This window comes from Diabrotica virgifera, chromosome 5 (genome assembly GCF_917563875.1).
Source record: "Diabrotica virgifera virgifera chromosome 5, PGI_DIABVI_V3a".
Classification (NCBI taxonomy): Eukaryota; Metazoa; Arthropoda; class Insecta; order Coleoptera; family Chrysomelidae; genus Diabrotica; species Diabrotica virgifera.
In genome coordinates, this window is record NC_065447.1 from 250,333,928 (window position 1) to 250,359,976 (window position 26,049).

General features: G+C 32.6%; 2 protein-coding genes and 3 long non-coding RNA genes across 5 annotated transcripts; 2 read left to right on the forward strand and 3 right to left on the reverse strand.

Annotated features, from left to right (window-relative positions):
• Positions 1-2,148: 2,148 nt before the first annotated feature.
• LOC126884814 (mediator of RNA polymerase II transcription subunit 4) lies at positions 2,149-12,408 on the reverse strand. Its single transcript, XM_050651060.1, has 3 exons — positions 12,226-12,408; positions 11,530-12,047; positions 2,149-2,492 (listed from the first exon to the last, which is right to left on the reverse strand). Exons 1-3 carry the CDS (start codon positions 12,288-12,290, stop codon positions 2,320-2,322), a joined length of 756 nt encoding a protein of 251 aa, XP_050507017.1. The 5' UTR covers positions 12,291-12,408; the 3' UTR covers positions 2,149-2,319.
• LOC114339244 (uncharacterized) lies at positions 4,838-8,261 on the reverse strand. The gene is made up of 3 exons (XR_003653885.2): positions 7,562-8,261; positions 7,201-7,462; positions 4,838-6,862 (listed from the first exon to the last, which is right to left on the reverse strand). It is a non-coding gene; the product is annotated as an uncharacterized LOC114339244 (long non-coding RNA).
• Positions 12,409-12,523: 115 nt separating the features above from the next.
• Positions 12,524-16,645, forward strand: LOC126884815 (uncharacterized). Its single transcript, XR_007698153.1, has 2 exons — positions 12,524-13,107; positions 15,620-16,645. It is a non-coding gene; the product is annotated as an uncharacterized LOC126884815 (long non-coding RNA).
• Positions 16,632-18,526, reverse strand: LOC114326921 (uncharacterized). Its single transcript, XR_003651922.2, has 2 exons — positions 17,916-18,526; positions 16,632-16,914 (listed from the first exon to the last, which is right to left on the reverse strand). It is a non-coding gene; the product is annotated as an uncharacterized LOC114326921 (long non-coding RNA).
• A 68-nt stretch (positions 18,527-18,594) lies between these two features.
• On the forward strand, positions 18,595-25,650 carry LOC126884813 (WD40 repeat-containing protein SMU1). The gene is made up of 10 exons (XM_050651059.1): positions 18,595-18,826; positions 18,901-18,967; positions 19,021-19,279; positions 19,339-19,512; positions 19,574-19,818; positions 21,496-21,719; positions 22,713-22,814; positions 22,931-23,114; positions 25,281-25,433; positions 25,493-25,650. Exons 1-10 carry the CDS (start codon positions 18,801-18,803, stop codon positions 25,589-25,591), a joined length of 1,533 nt encoding a protein of 510 aa, XP_050507016.1. The 5' UTR covers positions 18,595-18,800; the 3' UTR covers positions 25,592-25,650.
• Positions 25,651-26,049: the final 399 nt, after the last annotated feature.

The window sequence follows — 26,049 nt, forward strand, 5'->3', positions numbered from 1 at the left end:
ATATGTGATTTACTTTATGACCTGTATTTTTGTTACACCCTGTATTATGTTAAAAGTAAAATATGTCTAGTTTATAGATATACAGAGTCATTCATTAATAATTGGAAATATATTAACTGTAGATTTCTGGACTCAAAATATTAAGGTTTAATTCAAATCACCTAGTCCGAAAATGCTTCCAAAGGGAGCTATACAGTATATCAAACATGCTATGAGTGTACAAGGATAGCCCCATGCGAACTAAATGAGAATTTTCTGACAAAGTTGCCGCTTTTCACGACTTCGGCCGGGAAAGGTAGTAGGTACCTTAGGCAGGTACTTGTAGAGGATCCTCTACGGACTTATGTAAGTGCTGCAGAATACTAAAGGAGGATTTATTTATGATAATTCAGACAATGGGAAACCCGCTTGCATTATACCAACCATACTGATTCTAACGTTTGAAACAGAGAATAGCTCTTTGAAGATGGCGTCCTGTAATTAGTTTTTTTTAAATACCTCATAAATGCTTCTACATATATAGAAAAAGGAAAACTGGTACGCCTATTTAGCTTACAGATATAAATCAATTCGATCAATTTTTAATTTCTAGTACCGGTCACATAGGTGTCCCTTTTGAGTAGGGCAACGGTTATTTTATCGCATAACTTTTTTGTCTTTAATTTTTAAGCATTTTTGACACTGGATTATTAAATTGTGGAGTATGTATTCTAATAATAAGTAGGTAGGGTTCTAAGTAAGAGACTCTTGCTTTAAGTCGGTAGGATACGTCGTTATTTTGAAAAAAATTTCAAATTCAAAAAACGAAAAATTTTAAAATTTTAGAAAATAGAATATGAAAAATCTAGAATACCTCACAATTTAATAATCCAGTGTCAAAAATGCTTAAAAATTAAAGACAAAAAAGTTATGCGATAAAATAACCGTTGCCCTACTCAAAAGGGACGCATATGACCGGTACAAGAAATTCGCAATTTATGGAATCGATTTATCTCTGGAAAAAAATATGCATATGCGTACCAGTTTTAGTTTTCCTAAATAGAATCGTTCTGGAGGAAGTTAAAAAAACTAATTACAAGACGTCATATTCAAAGAGCCTATAGCTCCCTTAGGAAGCATTTTCGGACTAGGTGATTTGGGCTAAACTTCAATATTTTAAGCCTAGTAATCTACAATTAAAATATTTCCAATTACTAACGAAACACCCTTGTATTACAATATGAACCCTCTGTATAAATAATAATTTAAATAAGATTATTAACCTTTAGGGTATTGAACAGATATAAAAACAATAGTTTATAGTTTTGTATCACATGTTTATTATGCGTGAACTTGAACTATATTTGTTATGATTTAGATCGGTATAAAAACATGCTGAGCAATCAGTATGGGGAGATAGACAGATAATTATTATTGTAGTCAGTATTTAAGTAATGTGAAGGTAGGTCGTTACTGTTATATGTAAACACATTGTTATGGTTAGTCGTTGATGGAGGTGATTGTAAATATAATGTATTTGAACCAAGAAAGAGAGTTTTAATTAATATGGACCAGAAAGGCGTTAACATCACACTATTTATGACACCCTGTATATCTATATCTATAAAATAGAATGATTACTATTTTTGTATATTATGTTTTTCATACAAAATTTTAATAACTAGGCTGTAAGAAATCTATGTTTTTGTCTATTGATAGTCTATCCATCTCCTTGGTTGCATTATGAGTCTTACCAGCCTTGTATAATGTTTTAACACTCCATGCGTAAACTGTATATTATGTTGGACGCATATTTTTGTTTATTGAATAAAATAAATTTTAAAGTATTAAAATTTACTCTTATTTACTTACTCCGTGGTGTTACAACCTTTCGTGGGTTTTAGCTGACTTTACATCCCCCACATACAAAAAAGCCTGATATTTCTGCAGGTACATTGAGAGTTTTATCGCCTAGCCAAATTTGAATTTGGTAATAAACTCTACATATGCTCATTCAAAGCATCTAATGTAGGTACAAGTGATGCCAATTTTACAGCAATGCTTTTCACCAGCAGCTGCGAAAAATGAGTCGTCGGTATACCGAGATCCCATCAAATAATGTTACACATCTTAACAGTTGTAGCTTAAAACTAAAATAAAAGCAAAAACCATTTTTATTTCCTTTTTATTCTACTAATATTCTTAAAACACAACAACCACTTCAAAAGTAACACTTACACCTAATCTCCCGATCATTCAAACTAATGTATCCTTAAAATAAATAAAAAACTGTAAAAAAAAAACAGCATAGACCTATACATATCTTGCTCTCTTTCAAGGCTATTGAGAATCACTGGATGAACTGCTGCTTGAATCGGTAGACATCACTTCAACGTCTTCATTTTCTTGCTTGTGGTTTCTTGTATCCATAGGAACTGTTCCTTGGCCCACACTGATGTGCATCTCTCCTGTGGGATGCCAGGCAAATTGATTTTGTTGAGCAGCAGGGATTTCTGTAATAGAACAAACAAAAATAGTATATTTATATTTATTTGTAGTTAAAAACATGTCAAGAAACGAGTGTCATTCATAAAAAAAGGTTCCCTATGCTGATGAGAAAGAGTACGACGAGTTGGGAGAAGTCTGGCAACACAGTTTTACATATCAACTCTCCCTCTCTCTCACCCCAACACTTTCGCTTCGCTGCATTGCTCAGTGTCAGCCTAGAAGCCTTCGAAGATGAAGGTCCCGGTCGCTGTTACCATCATTGTGAAATTCATGCTGTGATACGATTTTTAAATGCAAAATGGATTTCACCCATTGACATTCATTGTCAATTACTCAAAGTTTGTGGGTAAAAGTGCTTATACGTTCAACATGTTCGCAAATTGTGTAGAGAATTCAGTGAAGGCCGAACGGAAAGTCACGATGAATCTGAAGGCCTTCCGCTCCTATCACACCATTTGCGAACATGTTGAATAAATATGTAGGTACCCTAAACTTCGATTAACTGATGATGAATGTCAATAGGTGAAATCCATTTTACATTTAAAAAACATATCACAGCATGAATTTCACATTGACGGTACCAGTAACCGGGACCTCCATCTTCGAAGGCTACTAGACCGACATTGAGCAATGCAGCGAGACGAAAGTGGTGGAGAAAGAGAGAGGGGGAGTTGATGTGTAAGACAGTGTTGCCAGAATTCTCCCAGGATATTGTTTTTATGAATGACTCTCGTTTATACATAAGAAATGAACGGAAAAACAACTACATGAAGAAACATAGTCATAAATATTTAATTAACAAATAGAGTGTGAAGATAAAGACACAAAATATAAATATACAACAAACAAAATTAAGAACATTACTAGACACCTTTGGAAGACAACAATCAATGTCACTAAACAAATGCCAAAGTAACACTATTTTGGCTACTAAAAGAAAAATCCTCAAGAACTACATGATGAAATGTGCATCGTATCTGTCAGTATTAGTCCACCCTCTTGCTAATCTCCCACTAGAGAGGACAGAATTTGTTCCCTCCGTAAAAGATACATCTTTGCACGATAGACAGGTCCAACATCAGAGCTAAAGAGACCTTGAAAACTCCTTGCCATCGTCTAGGGAGATACTCACTAGGAGACACAAGAAAAAAGTTCCATTCCCTCTAGTCAAGCTTCTACACTTGTTTGGTAATGAACTTGCTAATCGGCATTACGATGTCCTAGAAGAAGCTCCCCTACTATATCACAGATAATAACAAACTACAAGGCATAAACGCTGATTAAGAGCCCTTCCAATGTATAGCTGGTAACATCCGAGGTGCTTTCTGCTCACAGTTTGGTTGGCACCTCCTTCACATCACAAAAACATTCTTAGCTTATTGCATATTGCTCACCTTCTACTTCCTTGCTTTACTAGCAGTTCTACCACTCTACCAATTCACAATTGACGTTGCTCATCCCCATTCTAAACTCCCATAAAAAAGGTAGCAGTCCTACCTTGAAAAGGCAAAAGCCTAAGCTAGATTATCATACTTGGTCTGTATCACACGCAGCGTGAAGTGTACCTTTTTTCAAGCAGGGAAATCTATGTTCCCTTAAAGTCAATCCATTAAACTAAAAGGGGTAGTTCCCTGGGTTGGCTGTATACCATATAGTTAAACAAACTCTAACATGAAGTAAAACCACTTCTATGTAATACATAGGTATAATTACTAAAATTTTAAAAAATCCCAATGGATTGAATAAAATAGGTTAATTCAGAACGTTTTCGGATCTATCAGTCCATCATCAGTGAATCTAAAATAGAATAAGTAATCCCACTATTAAAATTGAAAAGATGGTTGAAATTTTGAAAGTTATAAAAAAATTGTGGTTATGGTTACTTACTCATATATTAGGGAATCCATCGACCTGTCAAAGTTAAATCACGTGATCTTTGGTTGGCACACAAAACTGTTCCTAACCTAAACTCAATGTAATTATTGATTTTTCTTATTTGTTTTTTGTCGTGATTTTGAGGTAGTATAGTATTTAAAGACATTCATTAGATTAATTATTTTATAAACTTTACGTTTTTGGTGATTTTGAGTGCTGACAACATGCCTGTGACTTGTATAGTAGTGGACTGTGGAAGTCCAACTGATCGGGATAATGTTAATTTTAATTTGTTTTTTGTCCTGATTTTGAGCTAATATAGTATTTAAAGACATTCATTAGATTAATTATTTTATAAACTTTACGTTTTTGGTGATTTTAAGTGCTGACAACATGCCTGTCACTTGTATAATAGTGAACTCTGGAAGTCCAACTGATCAGAATAATGTTAATTTTAATTTGTTTTTTGTCGTGATTTTGAGCTTAATATAGTATTTAAAGACATTCATTAGATTAATTATTTTATAAACTTTACGTTTTTGATGATTTTGAGTGCTGACAACATGCCTGTGACTTGTATAGTAGTGAACTGTGGAAGTCCAACTGTTCAGAATAATGTTAATTTTAATTTGTTTTTTGTCGTGATTTTGAGCTTAATATAGTATTTAAAGACATTCATTAGATTAATTATTTTATAAACTTTTCGTTTTTGGTGATTTTAAGTGCTGAAAACATGCCTGTAACTTGTATAGTAGGGAACTGTGGAAGTCAAGCTGATCGGTTAATATTAATTTTTTTCGTGTTCCCTCTATAGGGCTTTTCATTCACAGTCATTTGTTTTGAGCTTCTGTCATATGTCATATAATCCGTGTATAGTAATATTATACACGGATTATACAACATCTAACAGAAGCTTGAAACAAATGACAATCGATGAAAAGCCCTATTAGAAACTCATTTATGTTTCCTCGCCTAACTAAATTATCAAAAAACAGGACGCACTTATGCTAGGAATTATGGTTTTTATTAATATTATTACAATTATTTATATGTGACACTAACGTAACTAGTGACATTAATTTTTAGGCCAATGTGACAAACTTTATTAATACTAAATTTTAACATTTATCCCCTATTTTGTTAAAACAATATTATTTTGTTTTTCATTCTATTCAAAATAAATGCAGTTTTGACAGGGAATTTGTTTTGTTATTTATTTATTCCATATAGACCTGGATCCTGTGTACCAAAAAAAGTTGATTAATAGCAAGCTGAAAATTTATTAATAGCTTAACGGTGTCTAGTCCGACAAACTTTGATGTACGGGAACACTGGAAGTTTTAACTGTGGGACAGGTTAAAAATTTGGAACGTCAAACTACGAAAATGTTTATGTAATTTGTCAGATAAAACTTCCAATTGATTTGCTACCAATTCATTAAATTCTCATGCAAAAACCAGACTGGTGAAAAAATCACCAACTAGGCATTTTAATGAGTAGAACACGAAGACCATATCAAACTACAGGAATCATGTTGGTTAGTAAAAGCAGTCTGATTTTTGCATGAGAATTTAATGAAAGGATAACAAATCAATTGAATGTTCTGTCCGACGAAATATATGGGATGTTTTTGTAATCTGAGTTTCCAAACTGTTTCACAATTAAAACTATCCCTGTTTCAGTGTCACAATACATCAAAGTTTGTCCAACTGGACACCGTTAAGCTATTAACAAATTTTCAGCTTGCTATTAATCAATTTTTTTGGTACATGGGATCCAGGCCTAATAGGTTTGTTCGTAGTACGACACAAACGATTAGCAACTGCTGCCAACCATCAGATGCATGAGCAGTTAATAGTTAGCATTCATAGACTACGAATGCACATGTGTCTGATGGTTGGCAAGAGTTGCTGATCATTCTAAGAACAAACCTATCAGTAATCACTATTTGTGATATCCATGGGTAGTTACTAACAGAAAGAGGCAGGATTCGATTTTTAAATCATTTATTTTAGAGTCAAAACATAGTCATACCTTAAACGATAAATGTATATTATCATTACAAGTTGATACTAATTACAAAAATAAATACACATTTAAAAGACCAATACATAATTACTCATGATGAAGAAGTACATTATAATTAAAAATGAATAACCATTTTCATATCGCTGCAACACAATGCCCAAGCCATCTTATATTTCAGTTCGTTTAGTGAGCACAAGAAGCACTCTGACCGAACAGTTTCAAAACTCATTAGTTTTTCATCAGAGAATGCGTATGTTGCTATCTCCAAACCATGTAGCTGTAACATATGTACATGCATTGGGTTCTTCTTCGTCTGTCTTGCCCTGGGCATACTCAGCTAAAAATAGGATTGCTGCAGACTTCACTATTACCAGCCAACACATACAATCTGCATTTGCTATGTCATCAGAACTGGCTATCACCCCACCCAAGCATTTAGTCGTTTAGCATTAGATTTTTGGAAATGCTTCACCTAAAAAAATATTTTATTTTTTTGGAAATTCTTCAACTACAAAAATTTATTTTTATTAGAGTATTTGCGTTCTTTACAATGATTGAGAATATTTTATTTAAAATCAGACATTCATATAATATAATTTTAGAACAATCATGACAGTAATTCAAATAGATGGCAGTAATAAATCATTTTTAGATAATTATAGAGTTTACAGATTAGGACGACGATATGTCTGGTTTCATACAGATATATAAACGTAAATAAATCTAATATTTAGAACCAATTTATCCAAAAGACACTAATACTGTTATCCATATATTTCTTAATGGTGAATAAATAAAATAAAGGCATACCTTTTCAACAATAATATGGAAATCAGGAAATCATTAACAATTTTTACTCCATTCAAAACAAATCCAGCTGTAAAATATTTATGTGCCTGAAGGCTTTTGTATGCTTTCATCTGCTGCTTAGAGTAGCAACTCCGAGATTCCACCAGATATGTATAAATATCTATAATAGTAACTTAATGGTCTGCACTTTACTGTAAAATCCAATTCTGACTGAATTGCGTATGGATCTAAATCCCCAATTATTTTCAGCTTCAATAAATATCTAAAACAATAAAAGAAATAATGTTATTGCTTGCAAAATTCATCATTATTGATAAATATCGGAGCAAAATGAACAGTAAATAAAATTTGTTTCGCCTACCTTTCTCGCAACATCTGGAGTTTCCAATAATAATTTCCTTAAATAATCAGTTTGCATTGTGGTAAAGTTTATAAAGTTGACAAAAACAGGAAACGAAATCCAAATGCATCCAAAATAGACAAAATACGACGATAAACAATGAAAAATCATTGAAAAATAGATACAAACATAACCTCTTTGTTAGTTTGTGTGCCAACCAGAGGTCACGTGGTTTGGATTGCCTAATACTTGCTAACTAGCCCCATAACCAAACAATGGTTGTACTTATAATTCAATGTACATTATAGTATTGTAAAATTGAAAAGGCTAAACGCTGATGTTAAAATATTATCTCCGGTAACATGATGAAACTCTAAGTGGGTTCTCGGTGAAACTCTAGGGTTCTCGTTTAGAGTTTCACCATGTTCCTGGAGATAATCTTTTATCATCGGCGTTTAGCCTTTTCAATTTTACAATACTATAATGTAGATTGAATTATAAGTACAACCATTGTTTGGTTCTGGAGCTAGTTAGCAAGTATATCGTCGGTATACTACGAAAACCAGATAAATGTCGAAATACCGAAATCGAGAAAAAACGTTTTTAAAGGTTAGTGCTTTATTTTGAATTAAGCATACAAGTTGTGTTTGATATAGTATTTTTACTACAAAAGCGATATTACGTAGGTCAAAATTTTTGACGTAAGAGAACTGTCAAAACATTAGAATGTGACTTTTCATTATTGCCATGTTTATAATAAAAATTATATAAATGAAAAGTCACATTCTAATGTTTTGACAGTTCTCTTACGTCAAAAATTTTGACCTACGTAATATCGCTTTTGTAGTAAAAATACTATATTCGATATGCTAGTGAAAGATGCATATATCAGAAATAATATTCTATCAGTAGTTTGAAAGAGTTAAGAGACCTAGCTGATTAAACCTAAATTTAAGATCGAGGTGCGATCACTTACCTGGTTTTACCTGTAAATCAAAATAAATCACACTGTATTAAAGACACTTATCACCTTTTTACTGAATATTGTAGATATACAGCAGTAGAAATATATTGTTGTCCGGCAAATATATATGTGCGCTTAGTTGGTTTTACATGCAACAGAACTTTGATTTTATGGAAGTAAGTAGCGATATATTGTTTTATTTGAAAATGAAAAGTTGGTTAGGTGTAACTTATTTGTTTATTGCACAAATTATCTGCTGAATGGTAAGTCATATCGTTTATTGGGTTTTACCTGTATGTAGAGAGTAAAAAACTGAGAATTTTGGTATACTTGACTCAATATTTTAAAATTTGTCATTTATCTGGTTTTCGCAGTATACCGACGATATATGAGTAAGTAATCATAACCACAATTTTTTTAACTTTCAAAATTTCAACCATCTTTTCAATTTTAATAGTGGAATTACTTATTCTATTTTAGATTCACTGATGATGGACTGATAGGTCTGAAAACGTTCTGAATGAACCTATTTTATGCCCCATTGGGATTTTTTTAAATTTTAATAAATATACCTATTACATAGAAGTGGTTTTACTTCATGTTAGAGTTTGAATCAATTAACATTGCGTGTCATTTCAATTTTACAATTTAATATCATAAACATGTAACATAAAGGTTTTATTAACCAACATGTGGCCTAGTTTCAACTATAATTAGAATGTTCTTTTATATGTAGTCGAAACCTGAACAATTATGGACCCAACTGAAAAAAAGACTTGCCAGCTTTGAGATGTGATAATGTGGAAAATATCATGAACATAACATGTAACAAACACGGAAACATTAAGAAAGATAAAAAAGAATACTCAACATTATGAAGAAAAGGAAAATGGGCTAGTTTGGTCACATACTAACAAATGAAGACCACACGAAAGAAAGGCGAAATGTAAATTTTTTACTATTTTTCGTTCAGAGCAGCAATATGTAGGTTTTTAGTAGTACAGTAAAACCTCGTTATAACGGACCTCTATTTAACAGACTTCGGATATAACGGACCAAAAATCCGGTTAAATACACTCGCGATCATAAAAAACGGGTCACTCGATGAATTATTTAAGTTGGATGTCTCGAATTTCTAAACCTGTTGTCTGATTTGAGTGATTTTTTTAGTATGTTATAGCCTTATTCTTTAACAATATCGCCATATTAATATTGTTGCTAGACAGGTAAATTGTCATTTGTATACCGGGTGTAACAATCATACTGTGTTTATTTCTCAGTTTTAAACACCCCGTGGAATGTTTTAGCATAGATAAAATATTGAAATTAAAACTCGATTGTAGCCTTAGGCTTTCTTAACCTTTTCTTTTTTAATTTATTTGTTTATGTTGGATATTAAAAAATTTACGCACCTTAACAACTAACCATGTTCTTCATCAATACAGGGTGTTTCTAAATAAGTGGTACAAATTTTAAGGGGCAATTCTGCATGAAAAAATATTGACCGTTTGCTTTATAAACGTATGACCGCAAATTTTTCGGTTTCGAGATACGGGATGTTGAATTTTTTCTTACAAACTGACGATTTATTTATTGGTCTAAAACCGGTTGAGATATGCAAATGACATTTGGCAGATGTTAAGAGGTAGTTATGGCGCATTTTTTGACATACAATTAAGAATTTTATATTCAACATTGGCGTGCATACGTGATGTATCTAAAATGTTTATACCCGTATGCACGCCAATGGTGAATATAGAATTATTAATTGTATGTCAAAAAATCCACAATAACTGCCTCTTTAAACCTACCAAATTTCATTTGCATATCTCTATTGGTTTTAGAGCAATAAATAAATCGTCAGTTTGTAAGAAAAATTTCAACATCCCCTATCTCGGAAACGAAGCATTTGCGGACATATGTTTATAAAGCAAACTGTCATTATTTTTCATACAGAATTACCCCTTAAAGTTTGTCGCACTTATTTAGAAACACCCTGTATTGATAAAGAACATGGCTACTTATTAACGTGCTTAACTTTTTTATTATCCAACATAAACAAATAAATCAAAAAAGAAAATGTTAAGAGAGCCTAAGGCTACAATTGAGTTTTAATTTCAATATTTTACCTATGCAAAAACATGCCACAGGGTGTTCCGAACTTTTAGGAATAAACACAGTATGATTGTTACACCCGGTATACAATGACAATTTACCGGCCTAACAACAATATTACTATAGCCATATTGCTAAAGAATAAGGCTATAACATACTAAAAAAATCGCTCAAATCGGACAACAGGTTTAGAAACTTCAAGACATCTAACTTGAATAACTCATCGAGTGACCCGCTTTTTATGATCGCGAGTGTATAAAAAAATTAAAAACATCCTTTTAACATTAAACATACTTAACCCTGCCCATACCAAGATACACTGCATAACAACGGGGTCCCCGTGGATCCCAAACGCTATATTTTACAAAGAATTTCAATAAACTTTTTATTATAGCATAATGAGGACACATTTCTAAATAGTCTGATTTATTTTAAACCTATTTTTATATAACAGACTTTCGGCTTTAACGGACACCACGTTCCCCCAATTAGTCCGTTATATCGAGGTTTTACTGTCGTTTTATGTGAGTCATTCAAACATGGGAAAAAGACGAATCTCATAGCTTAAAACACATTATAAAATTCATCATACAGGGGAGAAAGGCGAATGGTTTCAATTTCAAATTCAATTTTCTCGAATTAACCTCTTTGTGACATTTCGCCTTTCTTCCGTGTGGTCTTCAAATGAAAAATATGAGTTGAGGTAATTATTGGTTATATAAGGGAAAATGGAAGAAAAAAGAAGACCAGGGGGAATACGCATATCCTGGTTGAAAATTTTAAAGTAGGGGAGTGGAAAAACAACAATACAACTCTTCAGAACCACTGCAGACAAAGTAAAATGGGCCATGATGATATCTAATGTCCTTAAAAGATGAGATATACGAAGAAGGAGAAGAAAAAAACTTACCTCCTGGGTGACCTGGCCTATGTAAGTCTGACATGTTATTCTGCTGTGACAAAAGATGTCCATTCATTGGATCTCCAAGCCTACCCAACAATCCTAACCTCATTTCAATATCCGTAGGATATGGCCTACGTGGATCTCCTTGTTGCCAAGTTAAAGGAGCACAAATGGCATTAGAAGCGCTAATCCTATGAGCAAACTTGATCAACTCTTCAGATGACACCGGTTTTTTCTTCGCTCTTGCAATGGACTGTAATTTCTGGTTTGCTTGGTATATGGCTGTAGAAAGGATCTGCTCAGCTTCTTTTAGTTGCTTTTGAAGATTGTTGATGTCTTGGTCTTGCCGTTCAACTTCTGCTTTTAAAGTGTCCAATTTTTTGTTCAGTTGAGCCTGCTCTGAAGCTTGCTGGAGCGTTGATTTTAGTTCATTATCCTTGGCTACAAGTAGATCAGTTAGTTGGGCATATTCTGGACCTGACAGCTTAGCACTCTTTGGGGCAATAGCATTTTCAATTATTTCTCTACAAAAAATCATATGAAATTAAAGTAACACACCTGGAATTATTATAGTATCATAGAGTAAGTTATAATAAGTAAATTGAGTGATGAAGTCTTTTTAAATCCGCAAATTGTGGTACATATATACATATTCAATATTCAATATTCACTATTATATGTATACTCTGTCGTTACACTTACTTGGCTATTAATTCCATATCATCTATTATATACAGAAGCTTTTCTTTTGTGCTTATTTGAGACATTGTTTTCAAATTATTTATAGAACTCTAAATTTCACTAATTCGCTTAATCTTGATATACAAAAATTAAAATATTCCTTTTGTATTTGTTTATGAAAAATGTCAAGCGTGGATGAAATGTCAGATGTGCCAGATGTCAAAATTAAATATTTTTAGGGCACTTTTTTAACACTGATAATTTTTAAATAAATCAGGCTAGATTGTTTCTTAACTGCTCAACTCGGAGGATTATGCTGATTTAAAGCAATAAAATAGGAGTAATGGTTTTTATATGCAGATAAATGACCGGTTAATTAACAATAATCATATTTTTAAATAAATATTCCATTTAATGACGTCATGCACATGCTTACTTCGTAATGTATAATGTCATAATGTCAATGTCAAGTTGTCAAGCAAACGTCAAATTTTATTTCCATGAAAACTTCTGGATTATTGTTTAAATCATAGAGGTATATATTAACATAGAGTGAGCCCTCACTCCGCCACCACTGACGACAAGATCTCTTCGACTGGTTTGCGGTATCTCTTTCTAGCACAATGTATCGAGAAACATAACATGAAACTAAGTGGGGGTACGGGACGGCAAGTGAAATAAGGAGAATTACTTTATTCTTCTTTTTTCTTTAATTATTATGACAAGTGACAAGACAACATAACCCAAATAATTTAATCCGGCCCTATTTCTATTTTTGAACAAAATGTTGGAAATATCTTAGTTTATTTTTAGTTCTAGCTTATTTATGGCTAGATTGAAAATCTGAATTTTCTAATATTGGTTCATGATTATCATCAGGGACTTGATTCGGTTCTTAAACAGGTAAATTTTCTGTCTCATCTGATATTGATTTGGTAGTGGAATTCTTTAGTGTATTATTTGGACTTTCATTTTCATCTTAATCACTATTGTGATTCAATAATTTTAGGTCACTTTTAGGAGCTGAGTACTTCGTTGCAACTGTACTTTTCTTTCTGTTTGGATACTGCATTAAGGCATAATCTACATTGGCTTCTAAAAGATAATCCTTTTCAACTAAAGGATCAAACTTACTCATTCATACAAATTTTCTTAGTAATACTTTGTCTGAATCTTTCATGAAGAAATAGAATTTCTGCTAGTTGATCTTCATTGATAAGTAAACACATGTTCATGATGTGTACAATTGGTTGCTGTAGACAGTAAACTTCATATAGAGTGCAGAGCATCTGGTATATAGAACATTTTTCCATTTAGTGATGTCTAAATTTCTGGTTTTCAATGCTAGATTCACTGCTTTCCATATAACTCCATTGTATCTTTTAACTTAACCATTTCCTTCAATATGGTGTTGTTCTACTTGAAGATATTCCTTTAGAGTGTAGGTAATTAATAAATTCTTGGTAAGTCAAGCTAGTCCCCCTGTCTGACTGGACGTATCTTAGCATGGAAATCTTGAAAATTCATCAATTTTTTTTTGTTCAGAATCTGTGAGGATACGTGAGAAAAAAGTAACGGGTCTTCCAGATTGACTCAGCATGATAGCAATAGCAAATTCATTCATGTATCTGTTTCAACAATGAGAATTTATTTTTCATTAATTACTGTCCATAGAAGTGCAATATTGTATATCCCAAAATATTTATAGCTTTTGATTGTAGTGACATTTATTTTGATTTAAAGTTAACCCATATTTTTTAACGGCATTTAAAAACTTCAAATCATAGCTATCTTGATCCTCACCACTAACTGTTACGTCATCTAAATAAGCGTAAACCCCTTGTAGATTTTCTTTTTTATTGATAGAATCAATGGCTCTCTAAAAATATGATACTCCATTGGTCACCCCAAGAGGAATACGACAAAATTGGTAAAGGCATCCACTTTCCTCAAAAGCTGTACATGGTTTGTCAGATTCATGAATTGGCTATTCTCATTTAAAAAAATATTTGATTACGTCATCACGCCCAGATGGATGACGTCACTAGTATGTTGTATACAGTAGAACCCCGAAAATCCGAACTAATTGGGGGGACAGCCTGTTCGGATTCTGAAAAGTTCGGATTATTCGAAAGTCAGCCTAACCAGTAATTCAAAGCTCTCCTGCAAAACGTGTAACCTGGCTATGAGAAAACCGAAGTAAATTTATGTTTAACCTTTATAAGCACTACATATAAAGTACCTACGTATTTATTTTTAAGAAATTTTAAATGTCAAAGTCCTACGAATCCAATATTGTTCAATTTTCTGGTTATACTTTGTATAATAAACATGTATTTAAGTTTTTGTCTTGAATTTAAAAAAAAAATTCACTTTCCGTTAGTTTGGATTTGCAGGGTTCTACTGTATGTCAAAAATATATATGAGGGGGGCAAAATATATTGAATAACCCTGTACATCAAGAAATTTACTACCAACGTCTCTGTTACTGAATATATCACTAAGTACAGGGCAACCTATTTAAAACTTAAAAAATCAGCTAAAAAATTAAACTATCAAAATCATCTGAGAAGCTTTAAAAGTGTTGCAGAAGAAATTTGGTCCATAATAAACAATCTTCTTCGAAATCAAACTCACAAAGCTCAAACATTTTCCCTTCCAGACCATGAATACTTTATTAATGTGAGTAAAATTATAACATCAACTATTTTGTCACAAGAGATCAATTTTGTTAAGATCCGATTTCCTATCTCCCTAATTCAAGAAAGGTCTCAAATTCATTATTTATAAGACTAGTTGATTAATCTGAACTGATCCAAACAATCAATAGTATCAAAAGCAAATCTTCCTGTAGTACTGATGGACTATCCATAAAAATTGTCTCAAATCTCCCAGAAAATGTGTTGGGAGTCCGCATCCCACTAATGACTCTTTTAAGGGGCTATCCTAGTGTAAAAGAACGAAATTCACATACTTTTTTTGGGAATATCTAAAATAAAAAGTACTGTACCAATTGTTTTGAAAATTTGCATGACTATTTATTATAAAAAGAAGTACAAGTAAAACAATTTTCATAAAAAAAAATAATGAAAATTTAACGATTTATGCCCTATCTACTGGCACAGTGAAAATAAAAAACATGGCTCCACTGCTGCAGCGATTGGGACTAATAGAGATCCTGAATTATAAAATTGCAAATACATATTGATTATTGAAATATTAGTTATTTCCTATACCATCAATTAGGATTTTTGGAAAAATGACGAAGTGTTGAAATTTTTTTAAATTAGCTAGAACATTTTCAGTTTCAAAAACCGCCAAATTGACATTTTTTATCCGATTAAAAAAATCCCTATTTGATGGTATAGAAAATAACCTATATTTCAATAATAACTTTTGATATTTTATGTTTCAGGATCTCTTTTAGTCCCAATCACTGCAGCAGTGGAGCTATGTTTTTATTTTCACGGTGCTAGTAGATGGCGAATAAATCGTTTAATTTTCAATATTTTTTTATGAAAATTGTTTCACATGTACTTTTTATAACAAATGTTCAGTAGTAATAACCAGAGGACATTGATAATTGTTCGAAAAATTTTTATAACAGATTTCAAAAGCTTGTTCCTTGGAAACAGACCGACGCCGTAGGCGGAGGTCTGTTGCCTGTAAGCAACAAGCTTGAGAAAGTTGTTAAAAAATTTTTGAGCATTTATCAATGTTCGAGGGTTATTCGGATAGAAAATTTTTTGCTGATATAAAATTAATAACAATTTCATTAATATTCTCATCAGTATTACAACCAAATCGTGACATTTTGAAATATTGAATATTTGAAATGTCAAAATTGAAATGAAACGAAATGTAGGTATCCATAGCTACATGATTGAGTGAAAACAGCCCATGGGATCTGTTTTCAGTATAATGTTGGTTTTATTGGTTGTATTCAATCAGATGACCACAAATTAATTGATTTCATTGGATTTCTAATTGAGCAAAAAATTTTCAAAATAATTGGTACAGTACTTTTTATTTTAGAAATTCCCAAAAAAGTATATGAATTTCATACTTTTACACTAGGATAGCCCTTTAAGAAAGGTAAATTTCTAGAGCTGCCTAAAGACAGCCATCATTATTCCTCTTCATAAGGGTGGTGAAAAATCTAATGCCTGCAATTATAGACCTATTGCATTACTACTGGTACTCTCAAATAGGACTCATATTACACAAGTATAAAAACTTGTTGCTGGTATGAGCACATTGTGTAAATGTTAGGATTTAAAGAGGATATAAAAACCTTCAATACAATTATGAGCGTTAGTCTCTTTATATCCTAACATTTTTTTTGTTATTGTTTTAGTTTATTATTGTTTTTTATGACTCTGTAAGTTTTGTGTATAAATTGTACAATTTTCCATGACAATAAAGCATTTTTCTATTCTAAGTTGTCTATTTGTTAAACCAAAGCATTGATTATTATTACAAAATATTAATATAATCAATTAAATAATAATATTAATCTCACAAACAATATAGGAAGTATAGTTAAAAAGAATAAACATAGTAATCCACAAGGAAATAAATCTGCACATAGCTATAGCCCAAAGTAACTTCTGTTGTTTATCCAAATCTTCAATAGTCAAAAACATTTGTGTAAAATTAGATTCCAGCAGTTTCTCCTTTTCCTACATTTAAAATAGCTGGTGTTTATTCCTAAAAGCAACAAATACATAAATAAAAACTCTAAATTGTATACCATAAAAAAATCATACAAATATGACAAAATATCACAAGAGTATTTTAACATTATTTAAGGACAATTGCCATAATAAGCCACAACAAAAATGTATTAAGCGAAAAAGCTATAGAGCTGAAACAGGAAGTTGCTATGTTTGGTCTATATATTAATGAAAGTAAAAAAAAATACCTAAATGGAATATAACAACGGGTTCTTATCGGTAATAAGAAGTGTTTTTATGCATACAAAGACGTAATGAAAAGTAAGTTACTGTTACTGACTCGTGAGTATAAGCTTAGAATCTACAAAACAGTAATTACACCAGTGGTCACATATGGATGTGAAATGTGGACCATCTCAACCACTAATGAAAATCAACTGAGAATATTTGAGCGTAAAATACTAAGGAACATATTTGGACCAACACATTGTAAAGATGGTTCATGGATAATTAAAATGAACCACAAGCTGAATGAACTAATGCAGAGCGCAGATATTGTTAGATTTGTAAAGTGTCAAAGACTAAACTTTCTTGGTCGCTTAGCAAAAATGTCAGATAATCGAGCTGTGATGTCAGAGATGGAAGCCCCAAGGAAATATAACAAGAGGAAGGCCCTGTAACAGATGGATAGACGATGTAGAGAAGGATCTTAAAACCATAAATATCAGGCAGTGGTGCAGGAAAGTAGCGACAGGGCAGAATAGAAGAATGCTGTTAAGCAGGCAAAGATTTACAAATGGTTGTAGTGTCATTAGAAGAAGAAGATTTAAGGACAGTTTAGGCAGGCTATATGCATTAAGGCATTATTAAGCTTTGCATTTAACCATATTGTAATACACTATATCTTACATGGTCAAGCATGATTTTCTTTACATAACCCTTGTTCTAAACTAGAACCGAATTGGTAAGTACATATATATTTTTATTGTAGACATTTTAAAAACTTATTACTTAGTTGAATTACTTTAAACTTACCACTTATAAAATGTTTACTACATACTCTCATATTTTAATTTGTGGTCTGTTCTCTTTATTGCTTTTATCCAATGTTCCTGCCTTTGTTTGGATAAAATTCATTTAAATGTATTGCATGGGGGAAATGTATAGCCTTGGGAACAGTAAAAAGTGAGGATTTTATCCCTGTCTGTCCTATTCCCGCAATTTACAGGCTTCTCAAGAAAGCCCTTGCTACAAGTCGGTCAAACACAAGGAAAGGTGTTTTTTCTTTTTTGCACACAAACAAATTGACACAAACTGATAATTACTATGGGATAATTCAGTTCTGTAGGCTATAAACAACTTTATATTTAATTTACTATCACAATTTCGCTGCACAATTAACAATAAAAAACAAAACCAAACAGAATATTCGTCTAACAACATCTACAAATAAATGTCAATGTCCAATGTAAACAGTGGGTGCGTTCGGACGACCATAGCGGCTGGCTGGCAGCAGAAATCGGCTGAGTGGTTGCATCCAGCCGTGATAGGGAAAGCTTAGTAAATCTCTCAGCGGCTGGCTTCCAGCGGTGACGTCTGACAGCTACTGCTGGCTCAGCTATCCAGCCGCTGTGGTCGTCCGAACGCACCCACATAAAAATAACAGGAAAGACATATCAGCTAACTTCGTACTTCTCCTAACTTAAAAATGACGTTTATCATACTGTCGCAGCTTTACTATGTGTAAGAGTGAAGTAGCACTAATCCAAAGAAAAAAGATGGTGTCGTCACTTCGCTCCGAATGACACATAGATTAATGATACTCTCTCTATGTCAATATATACCTCTATGGTTTAAATTTTAATTTTAAATAATAAAAATTTATCTTCCCATATTAACTTTAGAAAGTAAATATAAAGGATGTCAATTGAAATTGAATCAGCCGAGTAAGTTTAACCGAGACTATCGAATGAAAACTACACATGAAAAATATTTCTAACCTGTGTTTATTTTTTTTTAGTGTTATTCGGCTTATCCAGCAGTATTTAAAGGAATCAAACTTATTCAGGACACTCCATACATTACAAGTAATTGGTACATTTCTTTTCAACGATCTTATTTTCACCACATCCATTTTTAGGAAGAAACAGGAGTAACACTAAATACTGTTGATAGTGTAGATGGATTTTGTGCAGACATTAATAATGGACACTGGGACACTGTGCTCAAAGCTATACAATCGCTAAAACTTCCCGATAAAAAGCTTATAGACTTGTATGAGCAAATCGTCTTAGAATTGATTGAACTCCGAGAACTTGGAGCTGCAAGGTCTTTGCTAAGGCAGACTGATCCGATGATTATGTTAAAACAAAACGAACCTGAAAGGTATATACATTTGGGTAAGTGATTAGTACTGAATATGTAAATGGTCATAGCAAACATATGATTCATCTTTTAGAAAACTTATTAGCCAGATCTTACTTTGATACAAGGGAAGCATACAGTGATGGTAGCAGTAAAGAAAAGAGAAGAGCAGCTATAGCACATGCTCTTTCTGGTGAAGTTTCTGTGGTGCCTTCTTCCAGGTTACTTGCATTGCTTGGACAAGCATTGAAATGGCAACAGCACCAAGGTGTGTACTGACTCCCAACACCTTATTAGCAATACTTATTCGAAAATGTGTTTTTTCATAGGTTTACTACCACCTGGTACTACTATTGATTTGTTCAGAGGTAAAGCTGCAGTAAGAGAACAGGAAGATGAAACGTTTCCCACACAGATGGCAAAACAAATCAAATTTGGACAAAAGTCACATGTGGAATGTGCTAGGTTTTCTCCTGATGGACAGTATTTGGTTACAGGCAGTGTCGATGGTATTATAGAAGTGTGGAACTTTACTACAGGAAAAATTAGGAAAGATTTAAAATACCAAGCACAGGTAACTTTAAGTTTTTAAAACTTTCTCTTCGTTATGAAACAAGTACACCCCATATTATACTAAAGGTCAGCTGCGTTGACTGCATTGTCACGCACTGTGTCAAATGTTCATTATGGGACATATATATGACTTGTAACACACTTAATGTAAGTTTATAAATATCTCTAAATGTAACGAAGGTGTTAATACAGTAGACTCTTTCTATTCGCGGCGTGCAAGTACTTGGAAGGGATACGTGAAACGATCATGCGCAAATAGTGGAGAAATATTGTAACTTTCTTAAATAATTTATATTGTCAATTGAAATTGTCAAATTGACGTACATTTCATATCTACTGTCATTGAAGGAGAAAAATTATATGTTGCTCCACAATATTGATATAATATGCAATTATTATATAAAGGTAAATTTAATTAATTGTATTTTGCTTGCAGTACTGCATTTTAATTACTAATTTTATTTACTACATACAATTGTTTACGTTTTCATCACATAACCTGAATCTTATTTTTTCTTCTTATTATTTTTTGGGCTATGGCCTTGACAATTATCCAGCAACCAGGACTAACGTAATTGGTCAATACAATTAAAAGTGCGAATAAAAGTGCAGAGCATAGAAATAGGTGTCGCTTTGCGCAACTTGCACGGTCCCAATAACGAACATGGGTATTACAAGGTTTTGCTTATAACAAGGTACACTAGATTAGTGATGTAACGAATACCGTTTTTTGAACATTCGCGAATGCGAATGTGAATATCTAATAACGACATTCGCGAATGTACAGTTTTTTGAATTTGTTTATATTTTTGAAATGTTTTCTAAATTTATAATGAGAAGTTAATTGATATTTAGTGTAAATCAATCTGAATCTTAAGCTTTATTACATTATACCAAATAATAAAACAATGTGAAGCCTGATAATCTGATTATACGAGGTTTCCCTTTTTAAGGGGTTCCCTGAGGTTTACCTTTTTTTTAATAAAAAAAGATGACAAAGAGAATAGATTTTGATTTTATTAATCTAACTTTATTTTCAAATTATTTTCTCCCTGATATTCATATTGGCAAAACATTCGCACAAATTTTGCAAATGCAAACGCGAATGCGAATATGCAAAAAGATGCGGATATTCGTGAATACAAATATTCGTTACATCACTACACTAGATGTCCCATGAAATTCCTATTGAACTATAACACCTCTATAATGAGGCATATATTTGGTTATAACGAGGAAAAATGAAATTGAAAAATGTTTCTTTACCTGTTTTTGGCATGGTGATGGCTATAAATAAATACCCCAGATACCTGTATTACAGGAATGCCCAACATCTGTGTGCTTACCGAGGCCAGTGCTGTAATAAATTGTAATAAACTTCTTCTCGTCTATGTATCTATCAACCGATATTTAATTTTACAATTTACAATGGCTAAGTTTCATTGTTGAAGTCGACCATCGACACCTAATAAACTATATAAGAGGCATCAAAACATTTCAGTAGTGGTGGCATGCACAATATTATTGTTGTCTGATATAAAGAGATCCGCTTATGACCAGGTAATTAATCTGCCATTTCAGTTCTCGTTATAGAGGGAGTCTACTGTATATATTTTTCTGTATGTAAGAAATAATGTTTCCATATCTAATAGAATGATAATAATAATGAATCTTTTAGGATAACTTTATGATGATGGAGCATGCAGTGCTGTGTATGGCATTTTCTAGAGACAGTGAAATGTTGGTAACTGGATCTCAAACTGGTAGGATAAAGGTGTGGAGGATAAGCTCAGGACAATGTTTAAGGAAGATTGAAAAGGCTCATTCCAAAGGTATCACCTGTCTTCAGTTTTCAAGGGATAACACTCAAGTTCTCAGTGCTTCCTTTGACCATTCCATCAGGTATTATACATCTTTTTATCTACAGAATATTAAAATAAGAAGCTGTTTATATCAGTAAAGAACTATCGAAACAAATTGTCAGTAGTGCTTTCGTTTCAAGCCACAATTTTCCTATTTCTTTCCCTTCATCCAGTACTGTCCTTGTCCCAAATTTTTTTCGATCTGCCTGCTTTGTCAGCTTTGAGGATTCAAATCCAGCACAGTCCTGGCGATATCATCTAGGTTTATGTAGTGTGTGGCTCAGCCATCTCCATTTTCTTTATCTTATGCTTTATGACATTTTTTTAATTGGTTTAGTTCCATACATTTTCATTAGACATTCTATTAGGCCAACATATACGAAGAACTTTTCGTAATGTTCTATTGATGAAAACTGGTAATTGTGTTACTATGGGTGCTGATATCTTTACAGTTACCACGTTTTACAGCCATATAGTAATACAGTTTTTACATTTATTATTAATTTCGTTTTAGTTGTGTGGAGATCCTAGATTTCATTGTCAGTAAATCCTGGAAGGTGACTAATATAAACTATATTTTATAGATATCTCAACTATTTGCTACAAAACAGCGTCGTTATAAGATCTTTTGCTTCTGAATTGTCGTCTGAAATATTAAATATTTTTGATAACTTACACATTAATATTTTTGTTAGTTTTAAATGAAGCTTATCCCATCTATAATTTATGGGATGTATTCCTCTATAAAGGCTTTTTGCCTGTCTGCATATGCAGTCGTGTCCGTGAATGGGTTAATAATACAGTTGTCCATTCCTCAAGTATTCGTCCTAACCTTAAGATTTTATTAAACATGATTTTTAACTTTTGCATTAACATAACTTATTTTACTAGCTCGTTAGGGTCTCCACTTTGATTTCTGTTATTTGCGTTAATTCATTTGGAATTCAATAATTTCAGAGGTTTTCTTAATTTCCATTGTGGTAATCTAGTTAAGTTTTTTTATGGATCAATATAACATATGATTGTTTTCTAGAATACATGGATTAAAGTCAGGAAAAACGCTTAAAGAGTTCAGAGGACACACATCTTTTGTAAATGAAGTTATTTTCACACAAGATGGACACAACATTTTAAGGTAGGAGTATGAGAATTAGTTTTATTTTGATTTATTGTGTACTTTATTTATATTTTTAATGTTCCTATTTTTAATATTTTTTAAGATAACTGATATTCTCTTTTACCTTATTTTAGTGCTTCTTCTGATGGTACAGTAAAAGTATGGAGTATAAAAACGACTGAGTGCACTAACACTTTCAAATCTCTAGGAGCAAATGATACAGCTGTCAACAACATCCATAATTTTGCCAAAAATCCTGAACACTTCGTAGTTTGTAACAGGACAAATACAGTTGTTATTATAAATTTACAGGGACAGGTAAACACTTTTTATATATTATGTACTTTGTTTAAATTATGCTTGCAATTTATGTTTTCGTTATGTACATATTAAAAAAGTTGTGTTAGCTAAAAAATTAAGGAAACCATAAATCTTTCCCAGCGGCGCCTTTTGATATTTTAATATTTGGTTTAACAGAGAACTTGATTCATGTCGACATTCATTCACTTATTCCCTGTTAGAGGACGTTCTAACCTTACTACTGTATAAATAGTTTATTGTATATCGAGAAGATCGGAAGTTTTATTTTATATTTGTCTTCTTGCAAAGCCTCCTTGACAACGGGTACACCTGGAAATAGCTATCGAAGGATGGCAAGAGACAGATTTGAATTAAAATAAGACTATCTATTTTCATTTATACCATTCTCTGTATTAGAGTACAAAAGACTCGTTTCATATGGGTTCTCTGAGATAACATGTTGGAATATTTTCCAAGCGGCGCCTTTTGATGTTTTAATATCTGGGTTAACAGAGAACTTGATCCGTGGCGACATTCATTTCACTTATTCCCCATTAGAGGTCATTCTAACCTTACTACAGTATAAATAGTTTATTTTATACCGAGAAGATCGGAAGTTTTAATTTAGATTTGCCTTCATGCAAAGCCTTCTTGACAACGGGTAGACCTAGAAATAGCTATCGAAGGATGGCAAGAGACAGATTTGAATTAAAATGAAACCTATTTTCAAACATAAATCTGCTTCAAACTTCCTACAATGTAGTGACGAGAAATTAAGTATTGAAAATATATCATCTTATGTGTATCGCTGTCTAATAAAACCAATAATTTTGTAAGCACATACTCTCAAAATTTTATTTTGAATTCTCTTGATACTGTAAAGAGTGTGATGAAAAGTTCGTAGGCTGGCACATAGATGGCACGACTGGTATTAAATCCATAAGATTTTAGCAGTGATGTGGGAGTTTTAGTCAGCCCCAACCTTCAAAAGATGCGTATATAAATTTGACAGCTGTCGAATTATTAGTTTATGAGATATAGCATTTTGAGTGAAGCAACTTGTGTTAATTTAAAAAAGTGGATAAAAAGTAATTACGTGTCTTTTTTTTAATTAAGTTGAAGCCAAGTCTAGGCTTGATAAACATTATTCGTTGTGGTTTGCTAAGTTTAAACAAGGCGACATGAGCTCCGACGACGATGCACGCAGAGGGCGCCCCAAAGAGTGTGTTACCGACGAAAACATCAAAAAAGTCCACAAAATAATTTTGGACTTGGTAAAGTGAAGTTGTTCGAGATAGCTGAGACTCGAGATATCAAAGGAACATGTTTTATATACTGTGAATAAATATTTGGGTATGCAAAAGCTCTGTGAAAAGTGGGTGCCGCAAGAGCTCACAATCGATCAAAAACTACAACGAATTGATGATCCTGAGACGTGTTTGAAGCTGTTCAATCGTAATAAAACCGAATTTTTGCGTCAATATGTTATAATGGATTAAACGTGGTTCCATCATTTCACACCGGAGTCCAATCGACAGTCAGCCGAGAGGATTACATGTGATGAACCATCTCCAAAGCATGAAAAGACGCAAGAGTCGGCTGGCAAGGTGATGGCATCAGTATTTTGGAATGCGCATAGTATAATATTCTAGACTAGCGTGAAAAGGGGAAAAACCATTAACAGTGACTATTAGTTACATTACGTTATTGGAGCGTTTGAAGGACAAAATCGCGAAGAAAGTGCTATTTCATCAAGACAATGCACGTGTCACAAATCAATGAAAACGACGGCAAAATTTCATGAACTGCTTCCGCTGTCGCCGTATTTACCAGATATGGCTCCCAGCAACTACCACCTGTTCGCTGACCTAAGAGAATTCTCGCTGGAAAGAAACTTAGCACCAATGAAGAGGTAATCGCCGAAAAGAAGACTTATTTTGAGGCTATATTATAAAAATGGTATTGAAAAGGTGTATGACCGCTATAATCGTTGTATCGCCATCGAAGGTAACTAGATTGCATAATACAATCAAGTTTTATCAAAAAAATGAATAATAAAATAAAATTTTATCAAAAAAAAAAGTTTTGTGTAAGCCTACGAACTTTTCAGTCCAACGATTAGATGTCCACTGTAGATTAGAAAATATTTGGTGTCTTTGTATTACATTTTTAAAATGTTTTTAGATTGTAAGATCATTTGCTAGTGGTAAGCGAGAGGGAGGTGACTTTGTATGTTCAACTGTTTCTCCAAGAGGAGATTGGATATACTGTGTGGGCGAAGACATGGTCTTATATTGTTTCTCCACAAATTCAGGAAAACTAGAAAGGACATTAAATGTAAGTTTGTAATGAACATACATTTTTTTATTGGTATATTCATTCATGTTTTGTTTTAGATACACGAGAAAGATGTTATTGGCATATCACACCATCCGCATCAAAATATGCTGTGTTCTTATAGCGAAGATGGTTTGGTAAGGCTGTGGAAGCCATAGTTTTTTAATTATTTTTTATGTGTAATTTTTAAGTGTGAAATAAAAGCTGAGAAAATTAATGTTTTCAATTTTCTCTCAGTCATTGGTTGCTCTTCTAATGATAGCTACATCGTCTACATATGGATGCCTCAGGTCAAACGGTGTAAGTCACATTATCCCTAAAAATGACTTATGAGATATAACACTTATTATTATACATAAAATTATTTCCTTGTTTGTATTTATGAATATGTTACCCATATTATGATAAATAAAGACAGTTTATTTGTTTTTTAATAACTACTTATATTTCTGCAACTATTGTCAGAAACATCTTAGTATCTCATTTTAAACACTTATTGACTTACACCGATTGGCTTCTGGGGCATCGATATAATATGCTAATCTGTACAGATTTGGTATTTATATGGCCAGTTCCATTAGTTTTTCTACTGGCTGTCTCAAGAACTAGGTTGAAC